Source organism: Artibeus jamaicensis, unplaced genomic scaffold (genome assembly GCF_021234435.1).
Source record: "Artibeus jamaicensis isolate MK-2021 breed Jamaican fruit bat unplaced genomic scaffold, CSHL_Jam_final contig_685, whole genome shotgun sequence".
Taxonomy (NCBI): Eukaryota; Metazoa; Chordata; class Mammalia; order Chiroptera; family Phyllostomidae; genus Artibeus; species Artibeus jamaicensis.
The window spans coordinates 36,460,533-36,488,315 of NW_026521924.1; the positions used below are offsets into that span (position 1 = coordinate 36,460,533).

The 27,783-nt window shown below is 67.1% G+C and overlaps 3 protein-coding genes across 10 annotated transcripts; 1 reads left to right on the forward strand and 2 right to left on the reverse strand.

Moving 5' to 3' along the window:
- The first annotated feature begins 948 nt into the window (after positions 1-948).
- On the forward strand, positions 949-21,136 carry TCEA2 (transcription elongation factor A2). 6 transcript variants are annotated; one of them, XM_053671300.1, is made up of 11 exons: positions 11,576-13,519; positions 13,749-14,686; positions 16,980-17,042; positions 17,375-17,480; positions 18,358-18,445; positions 19,249-19,379; positions 19,485-19,541; positions 19,923-20,077; positions 20,143-20,289; positions 20,704-20,775; positions 20,988-21,136. In XM_053671300.1, exons 2-11 carry the CDS (start codon positions 14,378-14,380, stop codon positions 20,994-20,996), a joined length of 1,137 nt encoding a protein of 378 aa, XP_053527275.1. In that variant the 5' UTR covers positions 11,576-13,519; positions 13,749-14,377; the 3' UTR covers positions 20,997-21,136. The 6 variants fall into 6 exon arrangements, with proteins under 6 accessions (XP_053527276.1, XP_037017481.1, XP_037017482.1 ...); XM_037161583.2 differs by having other exon boundaries at positions 11,576-13,224; positions 13,442-14,686; XM_053671299.1 differs by having other exon boundaries at positions 11,576-12,435; positions 12,546-14,686.
- On the reverse strand, positions 3,697-5,595 carry SOX18 (SRY-box transcription factor 18). Its single transcript, XM_037161604.2, has 2 exons — positions 5,107-5,595; positions 3,697-4,955 (listed from the first exon to the last, which is right to left on the reverse strand). Exons 1-2 carry the CDS (start codon positions 5,462-5,464, stop codon positions 4,150-4,152), a joined length of 1,164 nt encoding a protein of 387 aa, XP_037017499.1. The 5' UTR covers positions 5,465-5,595; the 3' UTR covers positions 3,697-4,149.
- Positions 21,137-21,628: 492 nt separating the features above from the next.
- Positions 21,629-26,933, reverse strand: RGS19 (regulator of G protein signaling 19). 3 transcript variants are annotated; one of them, XM_053671373.1, is made up of 6 exons: positions 26,829-26,917; positions 26,272-26,534; positions 23,816-23,912; positions 23,530-23,651; positions 22,559-22,633; positions 21,629-22,476 (listed from the first exon to the last, which is right to left on the reverse strand). In XM_053671373.1, exons 3-6 carry the CDS (start codon positions 23,843-23,845, stop codon positions 22,050-22,052), a joined length of 654 nt encoding a protein of 217 aa, XP_053527348.1. In that variant the 5' UTR covers positions 23,846-23,912; positions 26,272-26,534; positions 26,829-26,917; the 3' UTR covers positions 21,629-22,049. The 3 variants fall into 3 exon arrangements, with proteins under 3 accessions (XP_053527348.1, XP_053527349.1, XP_037017486.1); XM_053671374.1 differs by lacking the exon at positions 26,272-26,534 and having other exon boundaries at positions 26,829-26,933; XM_037161591.2 differs by lacking the exons at positions 26,272-26,534; positions 26,829-26,917 and adding an exon at positions 26,119-26,261.
- Positions 26,934-27,783: the final 850 nt, after the last annotated feature.

The following is a 27,783-nucleotide window of genomic DNA, read 5'->3' on the forward strand; positions in this document are numbered from 1 at the left end:
GCTCTGGCCCTGCCGCACGGCCCCATCCTTGCAGGTGTTCCAGCAGGCCGACTGCTGCAGCTGCGGCTGCCGGGAAACAAGGCCCCCCCCTCCAGGAAGCAAAGCAAACATGGTGGGGGGGCAGCACCAGGTGCTGGGCCCATTGTCCCTGCCAGTGGCCTGCAGGACCCTGGGGAGTGCCCAGGCCCCGTCCCTGTCCAGGCCCCTCCCCAGGAAAAGACCCGGCTTAGTAAACAAACCACCATCCTACCTGCCCCAGTGAACGCCGCCCCCCACCCAGGAACCCGCCAGGAGCCGGCACCTGCCGAGGGGAGCAGTCCTTGTTTGGGGGCCGGTGGGTCAGCCAGGGCAGGTGGGCACAGGGCAGCGTGTGCCGGCATTGGATGCTGGCCCGGGCCACCCTGTCTCGTCGGGACCCCTGTCCGCAGGGCACCCTGCCAGGTGGTCTGGCCCTGTCCGGCCGCCCCACGCGTCCCTGCCCGGCCTGCACAGGGCACGAGGCCAGGGGGCCGGCTGCAGCCCCAGATAAGCCCCGCACCCGCGCCGCTTCCTGCGCTTCCTCCCAGGGCCACCGCCGCCAAGAGCCCCTTCCTGTTTCCTTGAGCGGTGGGCAGGAGGGGGACCGGTGTCGGGGGTGGCGGGGAGGGATTGTGGGGGCAGCAGGGTCGTGGGCAACAGGGCGGAGGTGTGGGAGCCCCCTCAGTGTGTTCCCGGGTGGCTGGGGGATTGTGGGAGATAGAGGGGTAGGCAGAAGTGGAGGGGCTGTGGGCTGAAACCAAAGAGGGGGCGCCCCAGGGCTGGGCCAGGAGCCCCCACACGTGCTCACACCCCTCCGTGGACTGATTGGCACCTGCTGCTTGCAGCCCCGCCCAACCTGAGGCAGGAGTTGGGGTGGGGTGGCTGGAGGGTGAGCCTTGGTTGGGAGGTGTTGGGATTAGAGGTCAGAGGTTCTGGACCCCCGTTTTGGGGCAGCTGCTTTAGCATGTGGACTTTGGGCGCTTCATCTGCTGGCTCAGACCGGGTTGTCGGAGCACAGATCTGGGATGGGAACACAAGCACCTCTCTTACTCGGCCTGAAAAAGGCCTCCCTGAGGGGTTTACCACGCGGAGCCTGCACAACAGGGCACTCACTCGGTGAGCAAAGCAAGACTGGAGGACCCGCTCACAGGCCGGGTCCAGAGTGGGCCAGAGCACAGAGGCAGCCCGGAGGCCCTGTGTCTCGGGCTGGGGGTGGGGCGGCCGTAGGAACACCCCGAGGCTGTGTCGCACGGCGGTGGGGCTGGTGCAGCCCTGGTGTGGCGCGCTTACAGTGGTGGCAGGCTCTGTTGCCCTCCAGCCAAGCGGCTGCCTGGTCCAGAGCTGGGCCAGTGGAATGGCCGGCCCAGCTCCGCCTCTGCGGCTGGGTGTGTCCCTTGTTGTGGTGCCCCAGGTCTCTGAGCGGACGGTCCGGTCCACTGGGGAGAGGGCAGGACTCCCAGCTCCCTGTCCTCCCCCAGCTGCTTGCTGGGAAGGGTCCCACTCTGCCGCCCAGGTCACTGCGGGGCCAGGCTGGTCCCAGGCCTGGAGGCAGTGGCTCCTGCCAGGCAGGGCCGCGAGGACTTCCCGAGGGGCCGCTGGGTCTGTTCCTGGCTGGCCTGACTCAGCGGGAGCTGGGGGGTGGGGACTTCCCTTCTCAGACCCTGAGGGAAGCAGGTGGGTGGAGCCAGGAGGGCAGGGTGGAAGTCAGGCCTGCAGCGGGGACCACCCAGACCCTGGGCCTGTTGTCCTGCCGAGGAGGCGGCTCTGTCCAGCGTGGTCAAGCCAGGCCCCTTGGGGAGCTCCCCAGGCAGGGCTCTAGACAGAGGGTCCTCTGCGGGGGCCTCGGCCCTCCCAGCGCCACTGCTGAGGAGCTGCTATCAGAAACAGCTGCCCTGTGTGGGGGGCCTTTGTCCGCATCGTCCTGTGGCTGTTCCCGGATGCCCTCGGTCCCCACACAGGGACTCCTCCACATCGGTCCCACGTGGGTCTCCCACCCTGGCACTGAGGGAGTGGCTTCCGGGGAACCCGCTGCTCTGCCACCCAAGGCCCCCATGTGACTCCCCACCCCATTGCCCCCAGGGGCCAGGTGGGGCTAGTCCTCCTTCCCACCTGCCCTGGCCGGGCGCTGGGAGGTGCACAGGAGGACCACACACCTGAGGCAGAGCTCCTGGGCTCCTACTGCCGTGGTGTCCACTTCTGGGAGGGGCACCTGATCTGGGGCCTGGGGAGGGGTGGGGGGTCGGTCACCTGTTCTCCCAACAGGGGCAGGCCCAGAACAGGAGTCGGGGGGCTGTGCGAGCCGGGTGTGGCTCTCACACCTGTGGGTGTTGGGCCCTTCTGCCCGTGCAGGAGCCCAGGGCTCGGCAGTGGGCCCAAGAACCACACCCGCATGAGGAATGTGCCTGGGCTGGACCACCCCGGTGGCTCGGTGTCCCCGCCTCCTGTGCGCCAGCACCCACGGCTGCTTCTGTCTGTCCCTCCTCTTCCTGGAGGCCCATCTCTGGCTGTCCCCAGCTAGCAGTTGCTATCCCTCTGTCTGAGTTTTCTGGGCCCTGCTAATGACAGGGTGGAGTCAGGGGGCCCAGGGGGGCCCTCGTACTCTGCCCACTGCTGTGCGGGGCTCACACGGGGCTCACACGGGGCTCACACGGGGGATGTCAGCCCGCCCCCAAGAGGCGGGTCACCTCCAGCAGCCACACACCGCATCTTCCCCAACGCAGGCCGCAGACCAGAGTGTGTGGACAAGGGCTCACGCACAGCCACTCAGGCATCCAGCCCCAGGCTGGCTGCACGCGTGTGTGTGCAGCCTCAGACACGCCAGGCGCCACACCGTTGCCATCATGGATGGTCGCACTGTGGGCACCGCTCACTCAGAGCCTCCTGGGCACGAGCATGCTCACGTGTGTGGTCAGACCCGGTCCCAGCAGCAGTCACGGCGCGGGCGCGCCCAAGGGGCATGTGCACTCAGGGGACTGAGCGCCGCACCACACATCAGGGCTGGCGGGGGTCGGCGGCCCCCCATGTGCTGTGGGGACTGGGGCAGCCTGGACCGCGGGGACCCCTGGGCCCTCCTGGACCTCTTGGCCCTGGAAAGTGTGCCTGCGTGGGGGACTCACATCGGGGGTGCTCGTGGGCCGCACCCCAGGAAGGAAGACCCACCGAGAGGGCGACAGGGCATTTCCTCAGACCGTGGTGGTGACATGGAAAGAGGGCATCCAGGACAGGACATGGGGCTCGTGGGGTGCGATTCCAGGCTTCAGATACGAGGCCTGAACCCCTGCTCTGGTCACTGATCTCTGGTCACTGGGCAGAACCTGGAGGGGTGGCCCTGGGGAGCCCCAGGGTGTGGCCAGTGCTGCCCTCCTGAGACTCTGGGCCCCCTGAATGCCGCACGTGTGCGGAGGTGTCAGCCACAGCAGCCTCCTTCTGAGGGGCGTGTCCAGGTGGTCCTGGGGCTTGAAGGAAGTTTCAGGGGGGAGAGAGTTTGAGGGAACCTGGGTGGAGTTGCTCGGTGTCATCTGCCCGTTAGGTGTGAGCGGAAATTGGGGGTGGGAGGGACAGGCTGGGACAGCTTGGGGGGCCGGTACTGTGGGGTCCACACTGGGGGCAGGTTCCCAGAGCGGTTTGGAGGGACGGGCGTGTGACCAGCCCCCGAGCCCCCACAGACCAGGCGGCTGCTCAGACCAGCACGAGGCTCTTTATTGTGGCCTCACCTGGCCCAGGGGCCCAGCTCCATCCCCGGTCCTACTACGCAGAACAGACAGAGTAATCGCTGCCGGTGAGACAGCCCTGGCTATCACGATGCTCCACTCACTGACACCCTGGGAGGGAAAGGTTTAAACGTTTGCTTAAAAATTAAATATAGTGTATTACATACATAAAAAAAGGCAAAGTAAAAAAATACGGCCTGGCTCTAGAAAACACTGCAGGAGGATTAAGCGCTTCTCCGGGAGCTTCGACCTGGCAGGCCCAGCCCACAGGGCCGAGGCCTGGGCGTCCTGGGAAGGCCGGGCCCGCGGGCGGCGGCCCGGGCCGGGCGTCGTGGTTCCAAGCGGCCGCAGCATACACCTGCGGCGGGGCGGGGCGGTGGCGGCGGGGCGGCGTGGCTGCGGGCGGGGCGCGGCGGGCGGCCTAGCCCGAGATGCACGCGCTATAGTACACGGCGCTGCTGGCGTCGGACAGCGCGGCGATCAGGCTGCTCTCCTCCGGGCAGGACATGGCGCGCGGGCCCAGCTTGGCCAGGGCCACGTGGTACGGCAGCGCGGCGGCGTCCGGCCGAGTCCGGCTGCAGTTGAGGTACTGGTCGAACTCGGTGAGGTCCACGTCGGCCCACAGGTCGGCAGCGGGCCCCAGGGGCTCCGCGCCCTCCAGCGGCGGGGCCTCGGGCGGCGGCGACAGCGGGCCGGGGTACGGGCCGGGGCCAGGCGCGCCGAAGGCGCCGTAATAGAGGCCGGACAGCGGCGCGGCCGGGGTGGGCGCAGTCCTGAGCGCTTCGGCCAGGGGCGCCCCGAAGCAGCCGCCGGGGTCCCGCGACAGCTCAGCGGGAGCGTAGGGCGCGCGGAAGGCCCGCAGTGGGCAGTCCTCGGGCGTCGCGGGCGGCGGGAAGAAGGCGGCCTCGCCCGGCTCCAGGCCGTCCAGCGGGGAGCGCTCGGGCGTGGGCAGCCCCAGGCCGTCGAACTCGGCGCCCAGCGGCGGCAGCTCGCGGAAGGCGCGGGCCGAGCCGGGCACCGTGGGGAAGGGCTCGGGCGGCGGCGCCGGGGGCGCCAGGCCCTGAAGTAGGAGCCCCGGCTCCATCCGCCGGGCCTTGCGCGCCTGCTTCTTGCGGCGGGGCCGGTACTTGTAGTTGGGGTGGTCGCGCAGGTGCTGCACGCGCAGCCTCTCCGCCTCCTCCACGAAGGGCCGCTTCTCCGCCGGGCTCAGCTCTTTCCACGCCTTGCCTGCGGGCGCGGGCGCGGGTCAGAGGGCTGAGGACCAGTGGGTGGTCCCTGCACGTGCGCGGGGCGCGCACCAGGGCAAGGGCGCCCCCACCCCGAGCCAGAACCCCCGCCCTTCCGCCCCCCCCCCGCGCCGCCCGCCCGCGCCACTCACCCAGCATCTTGCTCAGCACCGCGTTGTGCAGGTCGGGGTTCTGCTGCGCCAGCCGCTTGCGCTCGTCCTTCGCCCACACCATGAAGGCGTTCATGGGCCGCCGGATGCGGGACTCGTCGGCCGCCTGGCGTTCCCCGCGGCCGGCCGGACTGAGGCCATAGCGCCCCGGGTCGGGGCTGCCCGGCGGGCTGCGCGGAGGGCTGGGCGGCGCGGCGGGCGCGGCGGGCGCGGCAAGGGTGGCGGGGGCGGCGGGGAGGCCGCGCGGCTCAGCGGCGGCCCCGGGGCCCGGGGCCCACGCACAGTCGCGGCGGGCTGGCGGGTCCTCCTGTGCGCCGTAGCCGGGCGGCGATTTCTGCATTCCAGCTGGGCGCGGCCTGGGCTGAACGAAGCGCGGGAGCGCAGTGGTGGGCAGCGGTCACTTCGGGGCCGAGAGGGATGGGCGGACGGCGACGTGCGCGACGGTGGCTTCGCGCCGGGTGGGCGCCCAGATATAGCGGCGTGGGGCCAATCGGCGGCGGGGCGGGCGGGGCGGGCCGGGGCGGGCCCGGGCCGCCCCCTCCCGGGGCTGCCTTTCTTCTCCTCCAGGCGCATTCCGGCGCGGCCTCCTCCGCGCTGCGCCCCCCTGCACCCTCTCTGGAGGAGAGGCCCCCCCCGAACGCGAAAGGGCCACTGATGTGGCTGGAGCTTGGAAGGGGGCGTCCTCGGGGGCTGTCAGGGGCTCAAAGACGAGCTGTCGCCCCACCCACGGAGTCAGACCCGCGGGAGGTAACTGGAGGGGGGTGGCAGCCTCCCCCCGAAATTGCAGTGGGGGGGGCGACTTTACCACCATCTTGGGAGGCTGCCTCCCAGCAGCCTGTAAGTCCTTCTGTGAGTCTAGCTCCAAGGTCAGGGCGCTTTGAGAATGACCCCTGTATCTGGGGGAGCAAGCGTTGGGTGACCTCAGGGGCAGATGTCCGTGCCCCCCACACATGATGAACCTTCAGCACCGGGGGCTTGGAGCTCTAGGAGGCCCACCCCGGGGGGAGAAGACGGTCCTGGTGCCCCTCCCCCACTCCCAACCTGACTCAGAGCAGGACAGACCCAGACAGGGCGGGCACCTGGGCGGATGCGGAGCCTCCCGGAATTCGGAGTCCGCCGCCTGGTTCCCCCTGCCCTGCTGGGGTCGGGGGTGAGGGTCTGGGGCCAGTCCTGGCCGGTTTCCTGCCCAGCCCAAGTCACCTGGGCCAGAGAGAGAGGCTGGACCTGAGGCAGGGCGGGTGGTGTCCTGGGTCGTCAGACCTGAGAATGTTTCCAGAGGTACCTCCGGCCCCTCCCAGGCCCCACCCCACCCAGAACAAGGGTGTCTGGGCTCCAGACCCTGAGGGGCCCCCTCACTCTCCTCTCGTGAGGACGGTGATCTCGGGGGCCAGCAAGTGCCCTCGGCGGCCCTGGGTCGGGGTCTGTCTCCTGCACGTGCCCTGCAGCCCCCACCCCAGTTGCTGGGAGGGTCACAGGGCAGGACAGGGGTGCCAGGGACCGTGGGCCTGTGTGGCCAGAGGCTCTCAGCACTCTGTCCCCGCTGGTCCCCCTAGGTCACAAGCAGTCAGCCCTGCAAGTGTAGTGGGTCTGGAGCAGCCCCTGGGAAAGGTTGTCACCCCACAAGGGCCCTTCCCAGGGGGGCCCACTCGCCTTTGACTGGAAAGCAGTGAACCCCACCACCAACGTGGGGAGCGGTGGGGGATGGCTCCAGGTCGAAGGGTGGGCCCTCAGGGCCAGCACCTGGCAGGGCTGCTCCACCCACCACCCTCTGGCCGTCGGGGTCACCGGGGCCAGGCTCAGCCTGGGCAGCAGCTGGTGTGGGGTGACGGTCCCTAGGTTCAGGAAGGGTCCCCCACTGTGTGACCCCTGCTCCCCTGGAGAGGGATGGATTTCTGGCTCCTGAAGGGGCTCTGCGCGGCCCCCTGACAGCCCAGGGTGGTCTGCCCTGCTCCAGAGGCAGCGAGGGCCGCGTCCGGCATTACCTCACCGCCCCCCCGGGGCCCCACCCCCCCACAGCCGCCTCGCCTGGCGCCAGACGGTGACCCGCCCTCTCGCTCCCACTGTTCACGCAGGTGTCCGGCTGTCATGTCCTGTGGGCTGGGACTGGGCAGGGCAAGGGGAGAGCCCTCGGGTGCCCTGTACATTTTGGGGGTCAGGCTGTCCCCCCATGTGCTGCCTGGAGGGGTGTGGAAGGCCTGCCGCTGAGGCCCACTGTCCAGATGGGAGAACAATGGGGGGGCTCCCCAGGGCCCCACAAGGGCCTGCGCGGGTGTGGCCAGCTGTGCTGAGGGAGGAGCGTCAGATGCGTGTCTGCCTCGGTGTGTGGTCTGTGTGTCTGCCTGGGTTTGGGGCTGCCCCTGACCTAGAATGGGGGTCCTGCCAAGGGCAGTCCTGGCCCTCAACACCCACCACGGGGGCGCTCCCCAAGACTTCTCTGGCCACCAAGCTGTGGTCCCAGCTCCAGCCAAAGTGTGGGTGATTCATGAGTTTGGGGGTGTTCCTGTGTCTCCAGAACCCACCTCAGGTCGGCCTGGCTCAGACTGACTGCTTCCCACCTTTGGGAGGCCTCGTCTGTAGCCCCCTAAGTCCCCAGACCAAAGGTAGCTCGGGGGACGGTGTTTTTCTGCAAGGGGGCCGCCGGCCTGGGCGTTGTCTGGACACCGCTCTCTCTGCCCACTCTCCCCTCAGCCTGGACTGGATGCCCCAGCCTCCGGGGAAGCCTGCAGAGGATGCTGGGTAACCCCCTTCAGTGGCTCTGGGTGGGGGCTTGGATGGGCTCCGGGGTGGTGGACCTCCCAGGCGCTGCCCGGGGCTCAGACCTCACAGGCTCCACCCGCCCAGCCCCACTGCGGGAGCCGTGAGCCTGGGACCAATTACGGAGGCCCTCAAGCTGGGCCTTCCGGTTCCAGAGGGTGGAGGTGGGGGTCCCCTGGACACAGGTCCAGGTGAGGTGACCCTTTGGTCTCTGAGACCTCGAGTTTGGAGCCAGGCCGCCCAGTTCAGATTCTGCCTCATGTCCTGCAGGCCAGGGCTGAAGTCTGGCCCAGGTCCTCATGCTTGTCCTTGAAGCTGCTGGCAGGGGCCGGGCTGGGGACTCTGAGGTGCAGGGACGGAGTCTCTGGGCAGGGGCCACCTAGAATCAAGTGGGCACACACATGTCTCACTCAGTGATGGGTTTGGTTTGGGGAGATGCTGGGGTGCAGGCCCCAGGGCGACGGACTTGACGCCACCACTGCTCCCCCTCCCCCCGCAGGCCGTTCCTGCTCGTTCCTGGGGTGCTCGGTGGGTTCAGATTGGGGTCAGTGTGTGGCTCCCGTGGTGGGGCAGACTGGGTGTGGGACTTGGTGTCAGCGGGCTCATGGGGCGTCGGCCAGCCTGGGGTCCGAGCCCTTGGAGGGGGCAGCGGGGTGAGTTGCTGTGCCTCAGTGGGTGGGAGAAGGGGGCCTGTCATGCAGGTGGCAGGTCCGGCGGAGCAGCTGGGGGTCCAGGGCCTGGGGGCTGTGGGGAGGCCCGAGAGTGACCACAGGCTGTAGAGTGGCAGACAAGCTGTGGACGCTGGCGGCGGCAATGACTTCTGTGGCTGTCCCAACATCAGGCAGCTCTGCGCTGGAGGAGAGCGGGGGTGGGGAGCTGTGCGAGCCCTTGGGGCCTGGTGTGGCTGTGTGTGTCCTGGGGTGTTGCTGCGTGCTGTGTGGCCCCCCTCCCCGCTCAGCGGGGACTCCATGGGAACCAGCCTGGGGGGGGATCAGGCTGCTGTAGGTTTCCACGGCAACAGCAGGGCAGGGCCAGGAAACAGCAGCTCAGGAAGGAAGGCTGCAGCTGCAAGGAGGGAGCCCAGGGCCGGCCTGGCTGAGCAGGCGCCAGACACTCTGTCTGTCCAGCCGTCCGGCGTTCTTGCCCCTGGCTCCACCCCAGGCCACCCAACCTGGGCAAGGGCAGCCGCTGGTCTGGCTGTCTCCGGTCAGATCTCAGCACCCCGGGGCTGGGCCTGCGGGTGTCTGTGCTACACCAGTTGTGCCCCTGGTGGCACGGAGGTGGGGCTCACTGTGTGCCCTGCACGGTGTCTGTGTGGTGGCACCCTGCACCCAGTGTGCCCCTGGACAGCCCTGCCCTGGGCTGGCCTGGCTCCATACTCTTCTGCCCGGTGCTGGTGACGATCCTTGGCTGTCTGTGGTGGAAATCGTGGGAGGAAGCACAGCCCCAGGTGGTCACCAGCCCCCAGGCCCTGCAGCTATGGTGACAAGTGGCTTTGATGGCCCAGCCAGGTGGGGATGGCAGGGGGAGGTCTGTGTCCTTTGGAACCATCCATGCCTTCTTGCTCGGGAGTCACTCATCCACTGCCCGTTTGTCTGTATTTGCCGAGCACCTGCTGTGTGCTGGACCCTGTTCCAGGGGATGAGATCTGGCAGCAAACAAGTCAGACCCGAGTCCCCGCCAGCAGGGAGCTCCAGTCCTGGGGAACTGAAGATCAGTGACTCTACTGAGGAGTCAGCACCTGGGGTGCTGCCCCGGGAGCGGGGCGGCGTCCAGGGCACAGGGCCTGTGTCGGACGCCCCTGCCTGTTGGGAGGGGATTCTTTAAGTGCTTCTTGAAGGTAACGTGTGAAAGACGTGGGGGAGGGCTGGGGGGTGTTTGCGCATGAACACCAGCACGTGCAAATGCCCGGGGTGGTGCTGTGTGCAGGTGGTTGGGAGGAGTGGGGAGGGGCCATGTGGGGCCGGGAGGGTCTGGCTTCTTCTCTGCAGGAGACTTGGTGACTTGGGGGAACTTCGAGCAGAAGAGGGGCCTCCCCTGATGGCTTCCACAGAGCTGCATGGACATGGGCCAGGGGCGAAGGGCAGGGGTCCGTGCCTGGAGCCCCCAAGGTCATCTCCTGAGGCCTGGCTCCTCAGCCGCCCCCCCAAGAGTCTCCCATATTTCTCTCTGGGAGAGCAGGGCTGCTGTGCTTGACCCCGGGGTGTGCTGATCCTCTCCAGTCACCCACAGCCCCCAACCCGCTGTGGCCTGGGCCCCTGGGGAGGGGAGGTGGAGTGGCCGCCGGGCTGGCGGGCTGGCAGGGCTGCAAGGGCGGCGTTTCTGGGAATTGTGTGGGGGAAGCGCATTGTTAGAGCAGCCTGGAGCAGGCCCCAGCCTCTGGGGACGCCAGCTGCCGCCCCACAAGGGCTGCCTCTGGGGGGGCAGCGCTGGGCCTTGGCCAAGGTGATGGGCCTGCTGGGGACTTTCCGAGAGACACTGCCCTTCCATTGCACAGACGGAGAGACTGAGGCCCAGAGAGGGGCGGCAGTGGCACCTGGACAGGGGACTCTTGCTGCTCTGCCGGGCCCCGAGAGTCAGCTCTGGGGGAGGCCTAGATGGAGTAGGCTGGGTCTAAGTGCCACAGGGTCCCCGTGCTGGGCCAGGGGGTCTGAGGAGCAGGGTGAAGGGATGGCCAGGTGCCAGGCCAGCGGAGAGCAGCCTGCAGGCAGCAGGGGAGGGAGGCTGCACGGGCTGCGAGGCACCTGCCTGGAGCCACAGGAAGCCAGGGGGGCCGTGTGAGTGTAGAAACACAGGCCTTCCCACCAGGGCCCCTGCCCCAGCCAGGAGGGAAGCGAGGATGCGACCCGCTGGGGTCATGGCCAGCTGTGGATGGCGGGGGGTGGGGGCCCAAATAGAAAAATTAATGGCTTGAGCTTCCGATGTTTCCGTGGACTGAGGACGGAGGTGGGGCAGGCCTCTGGGCCAAAGGTGTGTCTGGGCCTGTGGGGGGTGGGCACCGGGGTTGCCCCCACTGCCTGTCAGAGCCCCCTGGGCAGGGTGGGGCTCCTACAGAGGGCTTCTGATGGCACCCCTTTCTCTAAAGGGGTGGAGCATGGACAGCCAGGCGGGAACACCACCCTGCAGGGTGGGCTGCAGGGAAGGCAGCCTTAGGGGTGGGGCTTCTGCGGGTGCCCCTCAGGGCATTGTGGGAACTGAGTGGCCGCCCGGCTGTGGGCTGGCAGTGTCCAGAGGGTCTTCTGGAGGAAGGAAGCAGGGCTAGGAGGTGAGAGTGCTGTGCCCACCCTGACTCCTCTTCATCGCTGACCTCTAATAAGAACCCCCTCCTGGCCACACATCCGCATTTTCATGGCTCACAGCCTCCAGACCCAGCCTGGAATAAGGCCGGGGGCAGCGGGGTGCAGATCCGGAAGGACCCAGCCCTGGTGGGCATCTGCTGAAGCTGCGACCACCCTCTGGAAGCAGAGTCCCATGGTCTGATGCCCCCCCAACCCCCCGCCCCGGGGGGCAGCTGGCAGAGAGCACAGGAGGCCCTGCGGGCCCAGGCAGCTTGCTGGGGAAGCTCCTTGGAGGAGGAAGTTCCCAGGGTCAGGCAAGGCCCACGTGGGGTGAGGGGGAGCAAGGCTCTGGGGGTCAGGAATCGTAAGGGGCCCAAGGGCCTGGGGCTGCTCAGGTGAGGCACTGGAGTTTTGTGCTTGGCCGGCGCTGCTCCAGCTGGAGCCCTGGCAAGGGCGGGACCCACCTACAGCCCGCAGGAGTGAGGACCTCTCTCCACACTTACTCCGGAGTGAGGAGTCTCTCCAGGACTAAGCACTGTCCCTCTGGCGGTGGCCAGACCGCCTGGACTTCTCCAGAGGAAGGGTGGATGCCGGGCAGGCCGGCTGTCTGAGGCTCACTCCCGCCACCTAGAGGCCACTGCTCAAAGTGGTGTCGTCCTACCTGGACCTCAGACTCCCCTCACCTTGCCTGGGGCTGCACCCCTCCCGCTGCACTGGTGGTGGCCCCCAGTTCCCCATCTTGGAAGCCATCTGACTCCTACCTGTCCCATTCACCTCCTCCTCCACATGGCCTGCCCTGTCCTGGGCCAGGTTCCCCACAAACTGAACCCTCTGCTGGGCTTCCTGGCCATCCTCCTCGTGGGCCATGGAGGCTTGGTCTCCATGGCCTGCAGTGTCACTGGGCCTCAACTGAGATGCACAGAGACAGACCAGGCTCCTAGAGCTGTCTCTGTGGCGGAGCCCTGGACCCCCAGAGGTAGGGACCACCTGGCTCCCCACGGAGGGGGAGCGAAGGCCAGGGTGGCCGGGCAGGGGAATGACGCCCCGTCCTCACATCCTGGCTTCCGTGCACAGACTGACACTCACGGGCTGCGAAGACACCAGCTGCGCTGAGACCGTTGTTGAAGCACTTTCTGAGACGTGCGACACGGGTGCCAGTGCCCCGTCCTCACTGCAGCTCCCTCAGCTGCGGCCCCTCTTTGCTGTGGGCACCTGGCCCCGCCCTGGGACACGGTTCACTGCTCCACCCCTAACCCAGGAAACACTGCCTCTGCCAGAGGTGGGTGGGAGGGTGAGGACGGCCCCTTCCCACCCTGTTCCTTTTCTGACCGGGGCTTGGCCCTGGGCCCCAAGCTGAGACTTTGTACTGTTCTCGCCCCCCCACCCCAGCAGCCACCTCCTCTGCCTCCAGACCTGCCGTCTGTGTCTCCTGTGCCTCTGCCTCCCTACCTCCTGCCCTCCCAGCAGCTGGGTAGGGTCACAGGGCTTCCAGACCACTGCCCACCTCCCAGTCCAGGGACCCTGTTGTACCTTGGGGTGCAGCCCTCCGAGTCTCCGCCCCCCTCTAGGGGCCCACTGCTCAGCATGCACCCCAGCCAGCTGGTGGCCTATGCCTCTGCCACCTGCAGACAGAGGACAAAGACCCCAGGGCCCCATCCCTGGGGTTCAAAAAGCAGGGTCTTCATTCTTAACCAGCTCTTTAGTCATGCTTGAGAGTCCATGCACTGACGTCTTCGTGGCTGGAAACATCCAGCACGGCCAGACCCTTAGCAGCACCCCTTACGCAAAGCCCCTTACACGGGATGGCGGGAGGCCTCCACTGGCCAGGGGCCATCGCCCAGGGAGAGTCTTCAGGCTAGTTCCCTGGGGGATCTGCCTGCCCACTCCCCTCCCAGGCACTTTGCACTCGTCCATCCCCATCCTGTGCAGACAGCGGATGGAAACTGGCCTTGGGGCTGGCTCCGTGGCAGCAACCTGCTCCAGGGGGCCGTGCTGATGGCTCAGACACTACCCCATGGGAGCCCAGGCCACAGTTGGGTGTCTGGGACAAACACTTCTTGGCGGCAAGGTGAGGCCCTGAGAGGCTTGTCATTGGACTCTACTAGACAGAGGGCTGCTCCCTGCTGGCTGTGTGGGTTGACCTCCCTCCCCTGGGCTCCGAGCTCTGTTGGGTCCCAGTTGTGGCACTTGGAGGGGGTACCAGCCCGAGGTAGCATTTCTCTGAGCAGTCCTCCGGTCCAGCTTTGAAGTCCTTGCAGCCTAATCTCCTGGACTCCATTCTCTAGGGTTCCTGCTGGTTTGTTACGGGACCCTGGCCAGCAACTTGTTCTGGCCATCTGTCATCAGTCGAGAGGGATTGAAAGGTGTGTGGCTCCAGCTTCCCCAGGGTCCCTGGTGTTGGACCCCCAGATGTTCCACCCCCTCCAGCAAACCACCCAGCATCTGCATCACTGGAGAAGTGGCAGACATCGATGATGCTGACCTCCTCCTGCCAGGCCACCCCTTCAATTTAGTGCAGTCTGACCCCTCCCTCCCGCTGCGAGGGCATTGACCATGTAACTGCCTGTGCTCTGTCCTCTACCCTGTCCTCAGTGCATCGTCCTGACAGGAGCCGCTGGGGACATCCCATTGCACAGACAGGGAGACTGAGGCACAGAATGGCCAGTGACTTATTTGAAGTGGCAGCCCAGGATGCGCATCCGATGGGCTGACTGCCGCAGCAGGGTCCCTTGGCGCCCAGCGGACCCAACTCCAGCCTCCCCATCTCCGCAACTGGCTACTGCTCCCTCCCAGCTCCAGGCTCCCCGCAGGCTGCCTGGAGGCCAGGATCTGGGGCACAGCGCGCAGGGCGTGTCCACGCCCGCACGACTTGGCTCTGGGGCGCGGGAGTCAGAGGCCGGTGCCCCGCGACGGCGCCGGGGCGGCGGGGAGAGGAGGAAGAGGAGTGCTCAAAAAAGGTTGAGAGGGGAAAGACTCTAAGGTGCATAGTGGGCCCTGCCTCCCTTCCCCCGCTGCTCCAGAGCGGAAGATCCACGGCGAGGTCCTGGGGTCCACGCTGCAGCGGGAACTCACGTCCTAGCCTCAAGCGCCAACGCAAGTCCAAAGCTAACGGGACCGCGCCGGGGCTTGTGGGACTGTTAGTCCTCCTTTCCCGCAGGTCTTCGGCGACATCCCGAGCGAAGACTACAATTCCCAAGAAGTTGTGCGCGACCGCATGGATCATGGGAGTTGTGGTCCAGAACGGGAGAGCGCGCGCGAGGCGGATAGGCGCCGGAACTACGTGTCCCAGGGTGCAGCGCGGCGGGCGCGGGGGCCGGGGGTTTGAACGAAGGGTCTCCCTCGCCCGCAAGACTGCGTCGGCTGCGGCGGGTGCGGGAGGCGGCGACGGCGGAGACTGGCGTCGGTGGCGGCAGGTTGAGGCTGGCGCGGTGGGCGCTGGGGGCGCTGCCCCTGAGGCAATGATGGGCAAGGAGGAGGAGATTGCGCGCATCGCCCGGAGGCTGGACAAGATGGTGACCAAGAAGAGCGCGGTGAGGGGCGCGGGCCGCCAGGACCCCGGGACCCCCGCCCCGCCGAACCCCAGCCAAGCCTGCCGTGTCCCCGTCAGGGCCGGGGAGAGCACCCGAGGGGCAGGAAGAGACCCCGCCGGTGGCCGAGACCCCTGCCCCGGGACAGTCCTGCCCATCACCTCTACACCCACGGCGGAGGCCGCTATCGGGCCTGGACGTTGTCCCGCAGCCACCGCTCTGGAGTCAGACCCAACCGCAGTCGGGGAACCCCGCGGGTCTGGGCCCGCGCAGCCCTGCCCCGCCCCTCCGGGGCGTCCCTGCAGCAGTCCCCGGCCCCGCCCTGGTCCCACGCCGGGTTCCTGCCGGCGGGAGTGTGGATTGCGATCGCCTCTTTCCCCGGGCATCGCCGTGGCGCTTGGGGCTGCAGCGCTCGCTGTCTCCGGTTCGCGGGCCGGCCGCAGGCCTTCCCTTCTCTTGTCCCCGCCCTGCAAGAACCAGGATTCCCTAATAAATGCTTTCCCTTCGGCCAGGACTCGGCCAGCACCCACTGGGGGGTGGGTAGATAGCGAGACCCTCAGGCAAGGGCGTTAGCAGTCCCGCAGCCCAGCCTGGGAATGTCGGGCCGCTGGGGTGCCGCGGCCTCGGAGAGAAACCCGGCGGGTGGGAGACCAGTGCGGCCCCTCAGCTTGGAGGCCTTGGCCAGCTGCATGCCCTCACAGAGAAGCATCCTCGGCAGGTGGAGAGGGTCCCGCCGGCCCCAGAGAGGCTTGGTGAACACAGACCTACTCTCCTTTCTCACGGAGTTTGGGGTGGCTTTTTGAGTTGAGCAGGGTTGGATATGGGTGCCTGTCGACCCAGGGTCAGGGAACGGGCTGGCTCCAGTGCCCTCATTGTGTCCATACCCCTAGGAAGTGTGGGAGCAACCCATAGCCTTTTCCAGAGGTGACTGGAGAAAGAAGATGCACCCCCCTACCCTGTCGAGGGTACAAAACAATGAACACCCCCGTGGTGGAGACAGAGATGGGCCCCGAAACTCCCGGAGGTCTGAGTAGGGCCTGGCAGAACTGGGGGTGCAGGGAGTGCAGGTGGAAACACCCTCAAGCCCCAGGGGAGAGTGAGGAAGGGGCTGCCGTCGTTGGCACATATCTGGACTGGCCAGGCAGTTGGGGTTGGGGGGCTGTGGGGTGGGGTGTGAGAGCTGGCAGAGGCTCCCAGGGTTCCAGCAACCCCAAAGCCCCTCGGGGGAGTTGGCGGCTGGGCCTGAGAGGTCAGGAGTTGTGTTCATGCCTCTCTGGCCCGGAGCCTGGGAAGCTGGCATTATAAAGCCTGGGGCTCCCTCTCATCCTGGGGAAGGTGATCAGGGAGTGCTGCTATGCCCTTGTGTCCCCTCTGAGGAGGTCACCCAGGTGGCGTGCCACCCAGATTGGTGGGGAGGGGGCAGGGTGAGCCCACCACCACTCGGGCTGCAGGACATTTCAGGCTCTCAAGACCTTGGGTGGCTGGGTGGAGTCATCTGTGCCCTTTCATGTCATGGGAGAGACACATGGAAACATCCATGCATTAAAAAGGGAGGTGTCTGTGGAGGGAAGAAGAGCAGTGGGGAGGATGGGTGCTGTGTAAGGTGTGGCAGCCGAGGTTTCCCTGGAACAGCTCTGGGGGAGGGATGGCGGGAGTCTTTGGTCCTCCTGGAAGAGACAGGTCCTTGGCATGGGAGCAGGTGGGAAGGTCCTGGGGTCAGCAGCGTGGCGCACCCGTAGAACAGTGAGGAAACATGGGTGGGGGGAGGAGGGAGGCAGAAGAAGGAGACTGGGGGTCTGTGCAACTGTGCAGGTGAGGGGTGGGGCCAGCCAAGGAGTGGGGCTCAGAGAGATGGATGGGGGATGGGGTCATGGGACATGCACAAGGTGGGCGAGGGTGTGATGGAGGTGTCCTGAAAGCTTGGCCTCAGCAGAGGCACCGACAGGTCCTGGGTCAGCCTCTCTCAGCTGGTGGGTGGGTCACTTTGGGAGGATGCTGCCTGATCCACCTGGGCAAGAGACAGACCACACGGGAGTGGGCTGCCCCCTGGGGTGGCATCTTCACCTGGCTGTGGCTGTCCCTGGCATTCGCCATCATCCCGGTCTGGCTAGTGGCTGATGCCAGGTGAGAAGCCATGTGACCTGTAGTTCCCCGGTTGAGTGCATAGCCACTTCTCATGCCCATCTGGTCCCAGTGGATCCCTTAGTCATCACTGCCTTGTGTCCCCACGTGCTCAAGTGTCGGCAGTGAGCTTGTCCAGTGAGACTCGAGTTCATGAAGGCTCTTCTCCTTCCAGGAGGGAGCCATGGACCTGCTGCGGGAGCTGAAAGCCATGCCGGTCACTCTGCACCTGCTCCAGGTAGGGCCCCACATGTTCCCTGCTCGTGAGAGCTTCTGGGACAGGTTGGGGGCACGAGCAGGGCTACCTGCCCCATGCGCCCGTCCTTGGGCCACACAAATACCTGCGCTGATGAGGTTGCCCCCACCTTTTACTGCTGGTCTGAGATGGGGAGCTTCCCAGGGCGACCCACCCTGTGCCTGGCCACTGAGGCCCCCAGGTCTCAGAGGGGGCAGTAGCTCTCGGGAAGTCGCCCTGTTCCGTTGCTGACCCTTGGCCCCTGCCCCGCGGGAGCCCTCAGAGGTCTGCGAGGAGGGCCTGGCTACTGCCCCAGCCCTGTCCTCACCTTGCAGTCCACCCGGGTCGGCATGTCTGTCAACGCCCTGCGGAAGCAGAGCTCCGATGAGGAGGTCATCGCGCTCGCCAAGTCACTCATCAAGTCCTGGAAGAAGCTGCTGGGTGCGCGGGGGCGGGGGGCTGGGTGTCGGGCCCACCTGGGATGGGGGTGTGGCAGGCGTGCCCTGGAAGCCCTGCTCAGGGCTGGGGACTTCCATGCAGGATACTTGAGGGTGGGGGGGGGGGCTGCACGGAGGTGAACAGTGTCGGCAGCAGGACTCGGGACACTGCCCCACTGCCCCACTGCCCCCTGCTCCCCAACCAGGGGAGCAGGAAGGGGAGAGGAGGGGCGAGGGGGGAGGAGGAGGGAGAGAAGGCGGAAGGTGGCAGAGAGGAGGGGCCGAGGCTGCACCCGGAGCCCCTCCCAGCCTGGTTCTGTCCCGGCTCTGTGGAGCGCCCAGGGCCTCCCTGCGGTCCTGTGTGGCCAGAGGGCCCCGTGCTGGGTGCGCGTTTGTTTTGGTGGTGGGTGGGGGGGCTCCCAGCACAGGCCTCAGTCTCGGGAGCCCTTGCGGGCCCTGTGTCGTGGGTGGCGCCTCCCGGTGGTGCCTGTGGTCCAGCTGGGGGCTGGCTGTGTCCTGCCTCCCTGCAGTGACCATCTGTGTCCTAGAGCAGACGCTTCCCTGTGGGGACGTCACTGGGGGTGTGTGTGTCTGCACTCAGGGATCACTCTCCGTGGATGGCAGCCCTTCCGGCAGGACGGGCAGTGGGGTGACCCCTGGGAGGCTCACAAGCAGCCTGCCTGAGTGGGGCCACGCGGGCAGGGCAGGGGCGTGGGGGCTGTTTCTCAGTCTGTACAGGAGAGGCCCTGGTGCGTCCAAGGCAGCAAGGCTCAGGGGCGGGGGCAGGGCTGGGGTCACAGCGATCTGCTCCCCTCCCTGGCCTGGCCCCGCCCCCAGGTCTGCCTTCCCTCAGCCAGTCACCCTGCTCTGGGCACCTACAGATGCTTCGGATGCCAAAGCCAGGGAGCGGAGGAGGGGCGGGCCTCTGCCCACGTCCTCGAAGGAGGGCTCTGAGGCCAAGGATACCAGGTAGTGAGCCTGGGAGGCAGGTGCCCCCCATCACCCCGCCCCAGGACCAATCTACTCAGCATGCGGATGCTGATTTCTGCGCCCTGAGCAGGCTAATGCCACGTGAACACGAGGCCTTGTAGCCCCTTGGAGGACACTGTCCAGAGCCCCCCTGGACAGTCTGCAACCCCGTTGCCTGACAGGCGGGGCTGCCTCAGGGCTGTAAGGGCTGCCACCCTGCCGGGCCTGTGGGAGCCCTCAGCCCGGTGCTCAATGGCCAGCTCAGGTTGCACACCCTTGACCCTTGAACTGGCATCGTTGCGGCTGGCCTCTCCCTCCTCCCTCGGGGCCACAGGTGCATGAGAAGCAGGGCCTGAGGGGAGGGCTGGTGGATGTAGCCTGGACGGCAGGCAGCCTGGGGCGGGGGCAGCTGTACTGTGGCGGGTGGACTTGGCTTTGGGCAACTGACTCCTCACCCCACTTGCCTCATGCCAACCAACCCAGGAGCTGGTGTTGGTGGTATGGCCCCTTGGTCTGCCCCCCCCCCCCAGGGCGATGCTGTCCCCATTGTGCCCCAGTTGGGGGTGGGGGGTGGGGTTCCTTCTTAGCCGGCCTTGCTGCCTCCGGCCTTGATACCTCCAGCCTCACTGCCTCCTGCCGGCAGGGAAGACCCACGGACAGGCTAGGCTGGACTGCAGCTGCACGGGGTCACGGGCCGCTCTCAGGGTGGAGCAGATAGGACTTAGGGGACGGCTGTGATGTTGGATTTTGTGGGGACAGGTGTCCCATGGGTTCCTGTGGCCCCAACGGGCCTGTCTCTCCAGCCGCAAGAGGCCAGAGCTGCCCCGGATGCTGTCAGCCCCGAGGATGACCACGTTTCCCCCGGTGCCGGTCACCTGTGACGCTGTGAGGAACAAGTGTCGGGAGATGCTCACAGCCGCCTTGCAGACGGACAGTGAGCGCCCTGTCCCCCCACCCACCGTGGCCACCCTGGTGCTGGGTGGGCTGAGAAGTGGCAGGCAGAGCCAGCAGAGCGGCTGGTCAGAGATGCCTCTTGCAGGTGACCACATGGCCACCAGTGCGGACTGCGAGCGCCTGTCGGCCCAGATTGAGGAGTATATCCTTTGCACGGGGCTCCGAGGCTGGGGGCTTCAGGTGGGGTGCCCAGGCCAGCCAGGCCCAGCTCTGCCCTGGCGCCTTTGCCAGACTGCTGGGTGGTGGCATGGGCTCCCCCGGGCCTGCCAAGGGCTGATGCTGCCTGTCGGCAGCCCGACGTCCCTGGGCCCTGGAGCCTGGACTGTGTCCAGCAGGGGCAGGGGAGCGCCCAGCAGGTCCTCACCTCACTGCCAGGCCTGGGTAGGCAGACTGACCCTGAGGTGCTAAGCTCCTCTTCCCAGCCCAGCCCCCACCCTGGCAGCCCATGCGGGAGTCCCCCACTGGCCGGAAGGGTGGGTGGAGGGCAGTGGCCTTGCCTACAAAGGTCCTTAAACACCCACACGCATCTTCCGGGACGTGGGGAACACGGACATGAAGTACAAGAACCGAGTTCGGAGCCGCATCTCCAACCTCAAGGATGCCAAGAACCCGGACCTGCGGCGGAACGTGCTGTGCGGTTCCATCACACCCCAGCAGATCGCCGTGATGACGTCCGAGGTGAGTGTCCAGGCTGCGGGTGGGCGGGGCCCCACGGGCCACCCTGAGTGCTCGGCCCCCCACAGGAGATGGCCAGTGACGAGCTGAAGGAGATCCGCAAGGCCATGACCAAGGAGGCCATCCGCGAGCACCAGATGGCCCGCACAGGTGGCACTCAGACCGACCTGTTCACCTGTGGCAAGTGCAGGAAGAAGAGCTGCACCTACACGCAGGTGTGCCCCTGCCACTCTTGCCCAGTGACTGCAGGCCCAGGCCCGCGGGTGGGCAGCACCCACACCCTCAGCCTGGGTGGCCAGTGTGAGTGGTGCCGGGGCCCAAGCCTGGGAGGGATGGTTGCCCAGGGCCCCTGGTCCCCAGCAGGCAGCATCCCTGGGGGGAGGGCCACTTACTGTGGACAGCGAGTTGGGGGACCTGGCCGCCCAGCACAGAGGGGCCCGAGGACTGTTGCTGCTGGGAGGTTGTGCCGTGCCACCTGGCAGTGGGTGCACAGCCGCACTGTGACCCTGGCAAGAGGGGAGCGGTCGGGGCCACTGGGAGGGTCACCCTCAGGGGCCCGGGGCTGTGAGGTGGGCCTGGGTGGCCCTGATTTTGACTCTAGGGGAGACCTGCTGCCTGCCCTCCCACAGGTGCAGACCCGCAGCTCCGACGAGCCCATGACCACGTTCGTCGTCTGCAACGAGTGTGGGAACCGCTGGAAGGTAGGTGGCTGAGCCCGGTACCCCGGCCCTCAGGTTGGGTCTGCAGCCCAGTGGGGCCTGCGTGGTGTGTGGTGGGGGGCAGCCCCACCCAACTAGCCTCCTGGGAGCCCTGGGGAGGGTGGTGGGACCCCTCCCCTGCCTCCTGCCATGCGTGGTCACAGTCATTGACCTGAGGGGACAGACGCCTGTGCCCCCTGCCCTACCCCCTGTAGTTCTGCTGAGCCTCACGAAGGTGCGCCGGCAGCAGCCCTCCACCCTCCCAGCCTCCTGCCACCACGGCTCCTCTGAGACCTGCTTCGTGCCCTCACCTGCAGCACACCTTTCTCCCTCTCCCCAAATTATTAAATGTTTCTTTTTGCCACTGTGCTCTCTGTGGCCTTTGGCCCTAGTGGGCCACACACAGCGTTCCTGGGGTTTGGTCACACTCGGGTGTAGCCTTGGTGGCACATGCTAGAGGGATTGGGTGGGAGGGGGCCTAAGTGCAGAGGACCAGGGTCCCCTCCCAGTGCTGGTCCCCCGGCCCTGTTTCTGGGGGAGGCAAAAAGGTGGGGCTGGACCCTCTTGGTGCAGTCATACTGTGCCCTGGGAATTCTGGGGTCATGGTGGCCAGCGCAGGCCTGGGGCCTGCTTCTAGGGACGACCTTTGACAGGTCTGGGACCTGGCCCACCTAAGACCTGGACACTGCTGCTCACTGCACGGCTAGTCCTGGCCCCTCCCTTGCAGGGCCCTGCTGGGGGGGGGGGTGCATGGGGCAGAGTGCACGAGTGGGCCTCCTCCAAGCCCAGCCGCTCCCACTCAAGGAGAGGTGGCTCTCAGACCTCTTCGACGAGACAGCCCACTCTGGGGAGGGGGTGCGGAGATGAACTGAGGCTTTTTTTGATGAAACACATGAGGATGCGTTTCCCGGTTTACAGTTAACAGACGTGTAACAGAGACACCGGCCTTGTCCCCAAAGCCGGGTGCAGAGGCTCTGCGTCTGGTTCTGGGCATCACAGCCCGAGTCGGAGGGTCCCGTCCTGCTCTCTCAGGCCCCCAGCTGCGTGGGGAGGCCAGAGGGTCCACGCTCCCAGCAGGGTCTTCCTCTCACCAGGCAGGAGCCTCGCTGGCCGGCACACCTGCCTGTGAGCAGGCCCTCGGGGCACGGGGTCCCCTGGTGGGGAGGGCTCCTGGCCTCCCCCACCGCTCGGGGCTGGGACGGCCCCCAGGGTGCTGGGTGACACCAGCTGCCCCACATGGGGAAGGTGACCTGAGTCTCTGCCCAGAGGGGGGCAGTCTAGGCCTCCTCGGGGGAGGACTGGGCGCTGGCCTGGAGCAGCAGGGCGCGGTAGGCGGGGGAGCCGAGGAAGCGGGGGTAGGAGTCCCGGTGCATGAGCGTGTAGATCTGCAGCTGCGCGTCGTCGAAGGTGTGCGCGGACGGCTCCTGCATCTTCTTGTTGATGCCCTCCCGGACGCGGGAGTCGAGGCTCACCTCCCTGGGGGACAGGATGGACACGTAGTCCTCATAGATGAGCCGTGCCTTCTCATCCACCACGTGCTGGTCGGCCTCGGCCTTGAGCTCCTCGCAGGCCAGCCAGAAGAGCATGTTCTCCTCGCTGTACTCGGTGCGCAGGAAGGCCCGGAAGGCGCTACGCCCCGCGGGGCTGTGCATCAGCTTGTCGAAGGACTGTGCCCAGCTCTGCACCTCCTCGAGGCTCGGTGCGCTGCCGGGGCACCGCCAGCAGGTCAGGCACACGCCCCAGCCCCCCAGTCCCCAGCCCGAGGCCCCACCCGGCCCAGACTCACCAGGCTTCACAGCCGGGGAGGGCCTGCAGCTTGCTGTCCCCAGGGGCCCGCCATGCCCGCCGCTGCCCTTCATTCCTGACGGCAGACACACGGGCCCCGCGTGAGTGCAGGGTGCTCAGCACAGGTGTGGACACGGGGCCTGGGGCTGTCTCACGCAGGAGCCTGCTGCAGGTGACAGCCCAGCCCCGGTCCTGCTCCTCCCCTTCCTTGCGTCCCGGCCTGGGGGCCAAGGCCACTTCAGCTGCCTTTGACCCAGGACTCTGCTGTCCTCCTGCCTTCGGTACCTTTGCGGGCTGCCAGTGCACCCCCGCCTGACCTCACCCCCTCTCCCGGGGCACCGTGTCAGGCAGGCTCCGGACCCATACCTACAAACACACCTCTCTCCAGGGCCGCGCTGATGGCCGACAGGCCCCTCACACCCACCTGCCCACACAGCCTGCCCAAACCCAGAGCCTCCCTTGGCTTCCAAAAGGAACTCCCAGACCTTCACACTGCTCACCCCCCAGGACACCCCTCTCCTGTCTCCGGTCGCCCAGTCCTCCTGTGGGCCCCCACAGGGCCATTGAGACCTCCAAAAGGCACAGAAGCTGCGGCAGCTCCCTAGACACCCGGGACCCTGGGAGCCCCTGGAGGCCCCACGCCTGCTCCAGCAGGCTGCTCTGGAGGCTTGTCCCCCCTCGTCCCCGGGCAGTCTCTGTTCTACACCCCTCCACCTGACAGTAGGGTCCCCAGGGCCGGCAGGACAGGCATCAGCAAGCCTGTGCTGGGCAAAGGGGCAGAGGCGCGCGCACGGGGCGGGCCGGTGCTGCACTGTAGGCAGAAGGCCAAACCTGGGTCTGGCCACGGCCACCAGAGCCCCATAGTCCCTGGACAGCGTGGGGCGTGGCAGGGGCGCCCTGCTCACAGGGGACACCTCAGAGGCCACCCGAGGGTCAGGGCGCAGGATGCTCGGCCCCCCACCCCCCACTTACCAGGAACAGCTGCAGCAGCAGCACCAGCACAAGCAGCAGGGGCTGCGGCCAGGGGCAGCCGGGGGCACTGCATCATGACTGGACATGGAGGGCGCCCGGTCCGCCTCCTCTGGCCCTGTGTGCTGGGGAGAGAGGGGCGGCTTCACCACCGGCCACACCAAGGGCCCACCCGCCTCTCCCCAGGGGCTGCCTGCTGGTGACCTGCTCCCAAGGGCAGAGTGCTCCTGGTCGCTCAAGTGCTGGAGGGGCCCTCGGCTCCTAGTTGTCCCCAGGGCAGAATGCACACCTGCTTGTCAGCCTCATGCGCGGTGGGCATGGGTGGGTGGAGGTGGTCGCCGGGGCTCCGTGGTGCTGGCTCCGGAACCTCACCGCAGCCTTCGAGTCTAAGGAGAGAGGCCCAGTTTCTCAGAGGACCCAAGACCCTAGCCCCTGGATGCAGCCTCCCAGGGGTCCTGAGGGTGCCCACTGCCTTGCTTGCACCTGCACCACAGCCTACACCGGGGCCACGAAGGGTACACGGCCAGTGAGGAGGGGTCCCAGACAAGAAATCTATGGGAGATTCTGGGACAGCCCCATCTGCTCGGTCCCTGGGAAGCCGGAAGCCTGGGTTCCTCTTTCTTGGTTTCCGGCTCCTGGCCCCTCCCAGGGGACCTGGGGGCCCCAAGTGTCTGTGGCTGTCAGTTTGGAGTATAGGGCTGGTGGTCACACATTCAGAACTCCCCACCCCAGCTCTCTCCGTGCCGGACTTTCTGCAGGTGTCAGGGGACAGCGTGGGGAGGGCCGCTGCCACCAGGAGGGAGCCAGATCTGCCTGTGGGCCCTGGAGCACCTGGACCGTTCACTGTGCCTGCAGCCCAGGGGGTTTGGAGGCAGGGAAAGGAGCAGGGCCTCCTAAGGGTGTGGGACGTGCAGCCCACGGGTGAGGAGGGCCAGGAGCCTCCCAAAAGCCTATGCGTCCCCCTCATCCCCGCAGCCCTAGGTGCGGTTCCCAGGAGCCCTGACCCCGGCTGGCTGGTCTCCCGCCTGGTCTCCCGCCCTCCCTTCCCCCACCAGGCTGTGGAAGCTGCTGCCTTGCCAGAGAGTGGGCACGCCACGCCACTGGGGGAGTCCTGCTCCCGGGTAGGGAGGGAACTGCAGGGTGCCCAGGGGCGGTGAGGGGTGCGTCCTTCTCAGCATCTGCGCCACACCTTCACCTTCCACAGCCGAGGCACACGGGGGCGCTAGAGGCGCGAGTGGGCGAGCCCCCGTCCCCAGCCGGTGCCCCCTGTCAGCCCCACGGCAGTTCCTGAGTCCCAGGGCGGCAGCGCAGGGCAGGCAGTGTCCTGGAGGCAGTTTTGACCGCCTGCTCACCGCCGCCCTCGCTTGCGCCCACTTCCGCCCAGCTGAGGGCTGACGGGGCCCGGGGAGGCCCCGCACAGCTGCCACGCACACCTCCCTGAGCCCGGCCGCCTGCCTCCGACAACAGGAAGCTCACAGCTTGGTTTCATTCTATTTTCTCATCCCTGAGTTTTCTAATCCTTTTCGGTCCATGTCGGCCTGAAGGTCTCCGAGGAAGTGAGGGTGGATGCCAGACAGACTGTGCAGGTCCCGGTGGAGGTGACAGAACCAGAGCAAGTCACATTTAGGGCTCCGGGGCCTGGACACAGGGATGTGGCCTCTGCCCTGACCCAAATGTGGGGTCCCTGGGACCCCAGCCCTTTACCACCTTGAGATCAGAGTGGGGCCCCAAACTTGGTCCCACGGGCTCAGTCAGGCAGATGGGGAAGCAGCAGCCCACAGCCTTCCCTCAGGGGTCAAGTTTCTAGGGAAAGGAAGGGGTGTGGCAGTCTCTGAGGTCTGTAGCTGTGCCCTAGACTGTTGTGACTTCCCCAGGCAGAGCAGTTCTTCCTCCTCTGCACCCCTGCTGTGAGAGGGGGCAGGGACCCAGTCCTGCCCCCCCCCCCCCAGCACCTGAAGACTGTACCCGCCTTGGCTGCCGTCGCCAACTTTCCCCTGCAGTGCAGGGCCCTGTCTGAGGGGGCAAAGCCCGGACGCTTGGGGCCAGGTTTGGGGCAGAGGGGGGACCAGTCCCCACTGTCCAGGTCACAGGCCCTGGACCTGACTCACCACACCCTTTTCAGGCCAGCCGGGGCCACCTGTGCCCCCAGGGCAATGGCTGCTTCTCCGGGGTGGGTGCAGGGTGTGAACTGGGGTTCCTGCCCCCATCCCTGTGTTTGGAGGGGCCTTCTTCCTCTTCCCCAGCCCCACACTTGGCCACCCCCTAGTCTGGGATGAAAGAGGCTCCACAGGCAGAAAGCCCAGCCTCTGGGGACTCAGACTCCCGAGGGAGCCACTGCTGTTCCACAGAAGGAAAAGAACGTCCCCAGCCCGCCTGCTCCAAAAAAAGAATGAGAATGTGTGGTCATCCCAGGGAGAAAATGCGGGGCCTTTGGGGGTGGGGGTTGACAGAGGGGCTGTTCCCTCCTGACCCTAATGAGTACCTTTCTTGTTTGGGGTCCCCGCCCCCCATTTGGCTGTTGGCTGAGTCCCGGCCTGGCTCCTCCAAGGCAGGCCAGTTTTCTTAACCTCGGCGCTCTGGCCCCCAGCTCACCTTTGCAATGATGGGGGTGGATCATTTCTCGCTCCCTTTTTGCTGCTAGGTTCTGGCCTGGAGGAGTTTGCCTCCTTTTTCAGTGACCCTTTTCTCCAGTCTCTGATACCCCCAGCAACTACCTCAAGCAACTCGCTGTGGCGCCCCACTCACCAGCGACCCAAAGGCGAGGTGGGGGCAGGAGGGGCCAGGTTCGGTGGGGGCCCCACCCTGGTTGCCGAAGGGGCGTGCACTGCAGCAGCGGGGACTCCAGTCAGACGGCAGGAGGTTCTCCCGCGGCTTGGGAGGCTGGCGCCGGTCCGATCCGCGGGGGCGGGGGTCGCAGCGCCTCCCCTACTACTCGCAGGGCTGAGAGGCTGCCGCATCCAACGGAGCGCGGCGGACCGGGTGTCCCGCTTCGGCCCCTCCCCACCGGGCTGAGGGGGGCGGGAGACGCGGAAACCTGAGTTCTTCCGGCCCCCCCCTTTGAGCAATCACTTCCCCAGGCTCTGAGCTGCAGAAAAGGGGAACCCCGTTGCAGCGCCCCTTCCCCCACGCGCGGGCGGGGGCAGGCTCCAGTCCCCTGGCGGCCCAGGGTCCACGTGGACCCCCACGGCGGGAGTTCTTGGGGTGCGGATCCCGGAGTCTGTTCCTGAGGCTCCCGCCCCGCACCTCCCCGGGCCGGGCGGGCCAGGGCCGCGGTCCTCGGCGCCGCGCGCGCGCGCACTCACCGGCCGCAGCCGCGTCCCCGAGCTGCTTGCGCGCGGGGCCCTCGCTCCGAGGTCCGGCCGGATCGTCGCGGCCGGGGCGCAGGGTGGTGTGCGCAGGCGCCTGAGCCGCACTTCCCCAAAGCGCTGGGCTGGGACTTCCTCGCGCCGGGAGGCGCCCGGCCCGCCCCGCCCTGCGCGCCCCGCCCCGCTCTCGGCCGGCTCTGCGCCCCACCCGCCCCTTCCCCACCACCCGGCCCGGTTCCGCCCGGCGCCTCGGTCCCCACTGTCGCTTAGGCTGGCCGCGGAAGACGAGGTGCTACTGCTGGGGCCTCTGGCCCCAGGGCGGCCTGAGTGAGCTCTGGAGCAGCTGGGGGTGTTGCCGCGCCCCCCCGCAGGCAGTGCCCAGCCTAGGCCGTTCTGGCTTTGCCATTCATACGGTGGTCCAGTGTCGGGCACAAGAGCCCTCAAGACTCCTGCGTCTCCGTGTGCTACTTGCCACGCTTGAATAAGGAGAGGCTGGGGGAGAGGGCTGCCCCAGGGTTGCTGCGCCCGGCGTCTCCAAGGCCGGGTGCCCTCGCCTTTCCACTGGGGTTAGGAGTGCGCTGTCTCCGTGCTGCGGGGGGCTCACCAAAGGAGGGGCAGGGGTCCCAGGCTGCGGAGCGGTGGATGCCGTGGGAGTGGGAGTGACTTATTGCATCTGAAGCCAACAAATGTCCCTGTCCCTGGGGGCCTGAGTCCTTCCGTTGCCCCAAGGGGTCCTACAGTTTAAAGGCACATCCTCCCCTTTGCCACCAGTGTCCTGCCCCTACTGTCAGGCAGGCTCGCCTCCCATTTCATGACCTGGCACAGCCGTCGGTTTGATTCCTTCTCCAACTGGCTTCAGACAGTGTCACCGTGGCCCTAATGGTGGTCTGGAGGTTGCCTGCCTGGTCTCTCAGACTGGGGACAGCTCCCATCCCCCAAGCAGGCACTCAGC

Bases quoted from the DNA above. Each gene is read 5' to 3' on its own strand.
- SOX18 (XM_037161604.2), bottom strand. From the start codon at position 5,464: ATGCAGAAATCGCCGCCCGGCTACGGCGCACAGGAGGACCCGCCAGCC. The intron at 4,956-5,106 runs GTGAGTGGCGCG...CCGCGCCCGCAG, and splicing joins GGTGCTGAGCAAGATGCTGG to GCAAGGCGTGGAAAGAGCTG.
- TCEA2 (XM_053671300.1), top strand. From the start codon at position 14,378: ATGGGAGTTGTGGTCCAGAACGGGAGAGCGCGCGCGAGGCGGATAGGC. The intron at 17,043-17,374 runs GTAGGGCCCCAC...CTCACCTTGCAG, and splicing joins TCACTCTGCACCTGCTCCAG to TCCACCCGGGTCGGCATGTC. The intron at 20,290-20,703 runs GTGTGCCCCTGC...GCCCTCCCACAG, and splicing joins AGAGCTGCACCTACACGCAG to GTGCAGACCCGCAGCTCCGA.
- RGS19 (XM_053671374.1), bottom strand. From the start codon at position 23,845: ATGCCCACCGCGCATGAGGCTGACAAGCAG. The intron at 23,652-23,815 runs GTGTGCATTCTG...CTCTCTCCCCAG, and splicing joins CGCATGAGGCTGACAAGCAG to CACACAGGGCCAGAGGAGGC. The intron at 22,477-22,558 runs GTGAGTCTGGGC...GTGCCCCGGCAG, and splicing joins CTCCCCGGCTGTGAAGCCTG to CGCACCGAGCCTCGAGGAGG.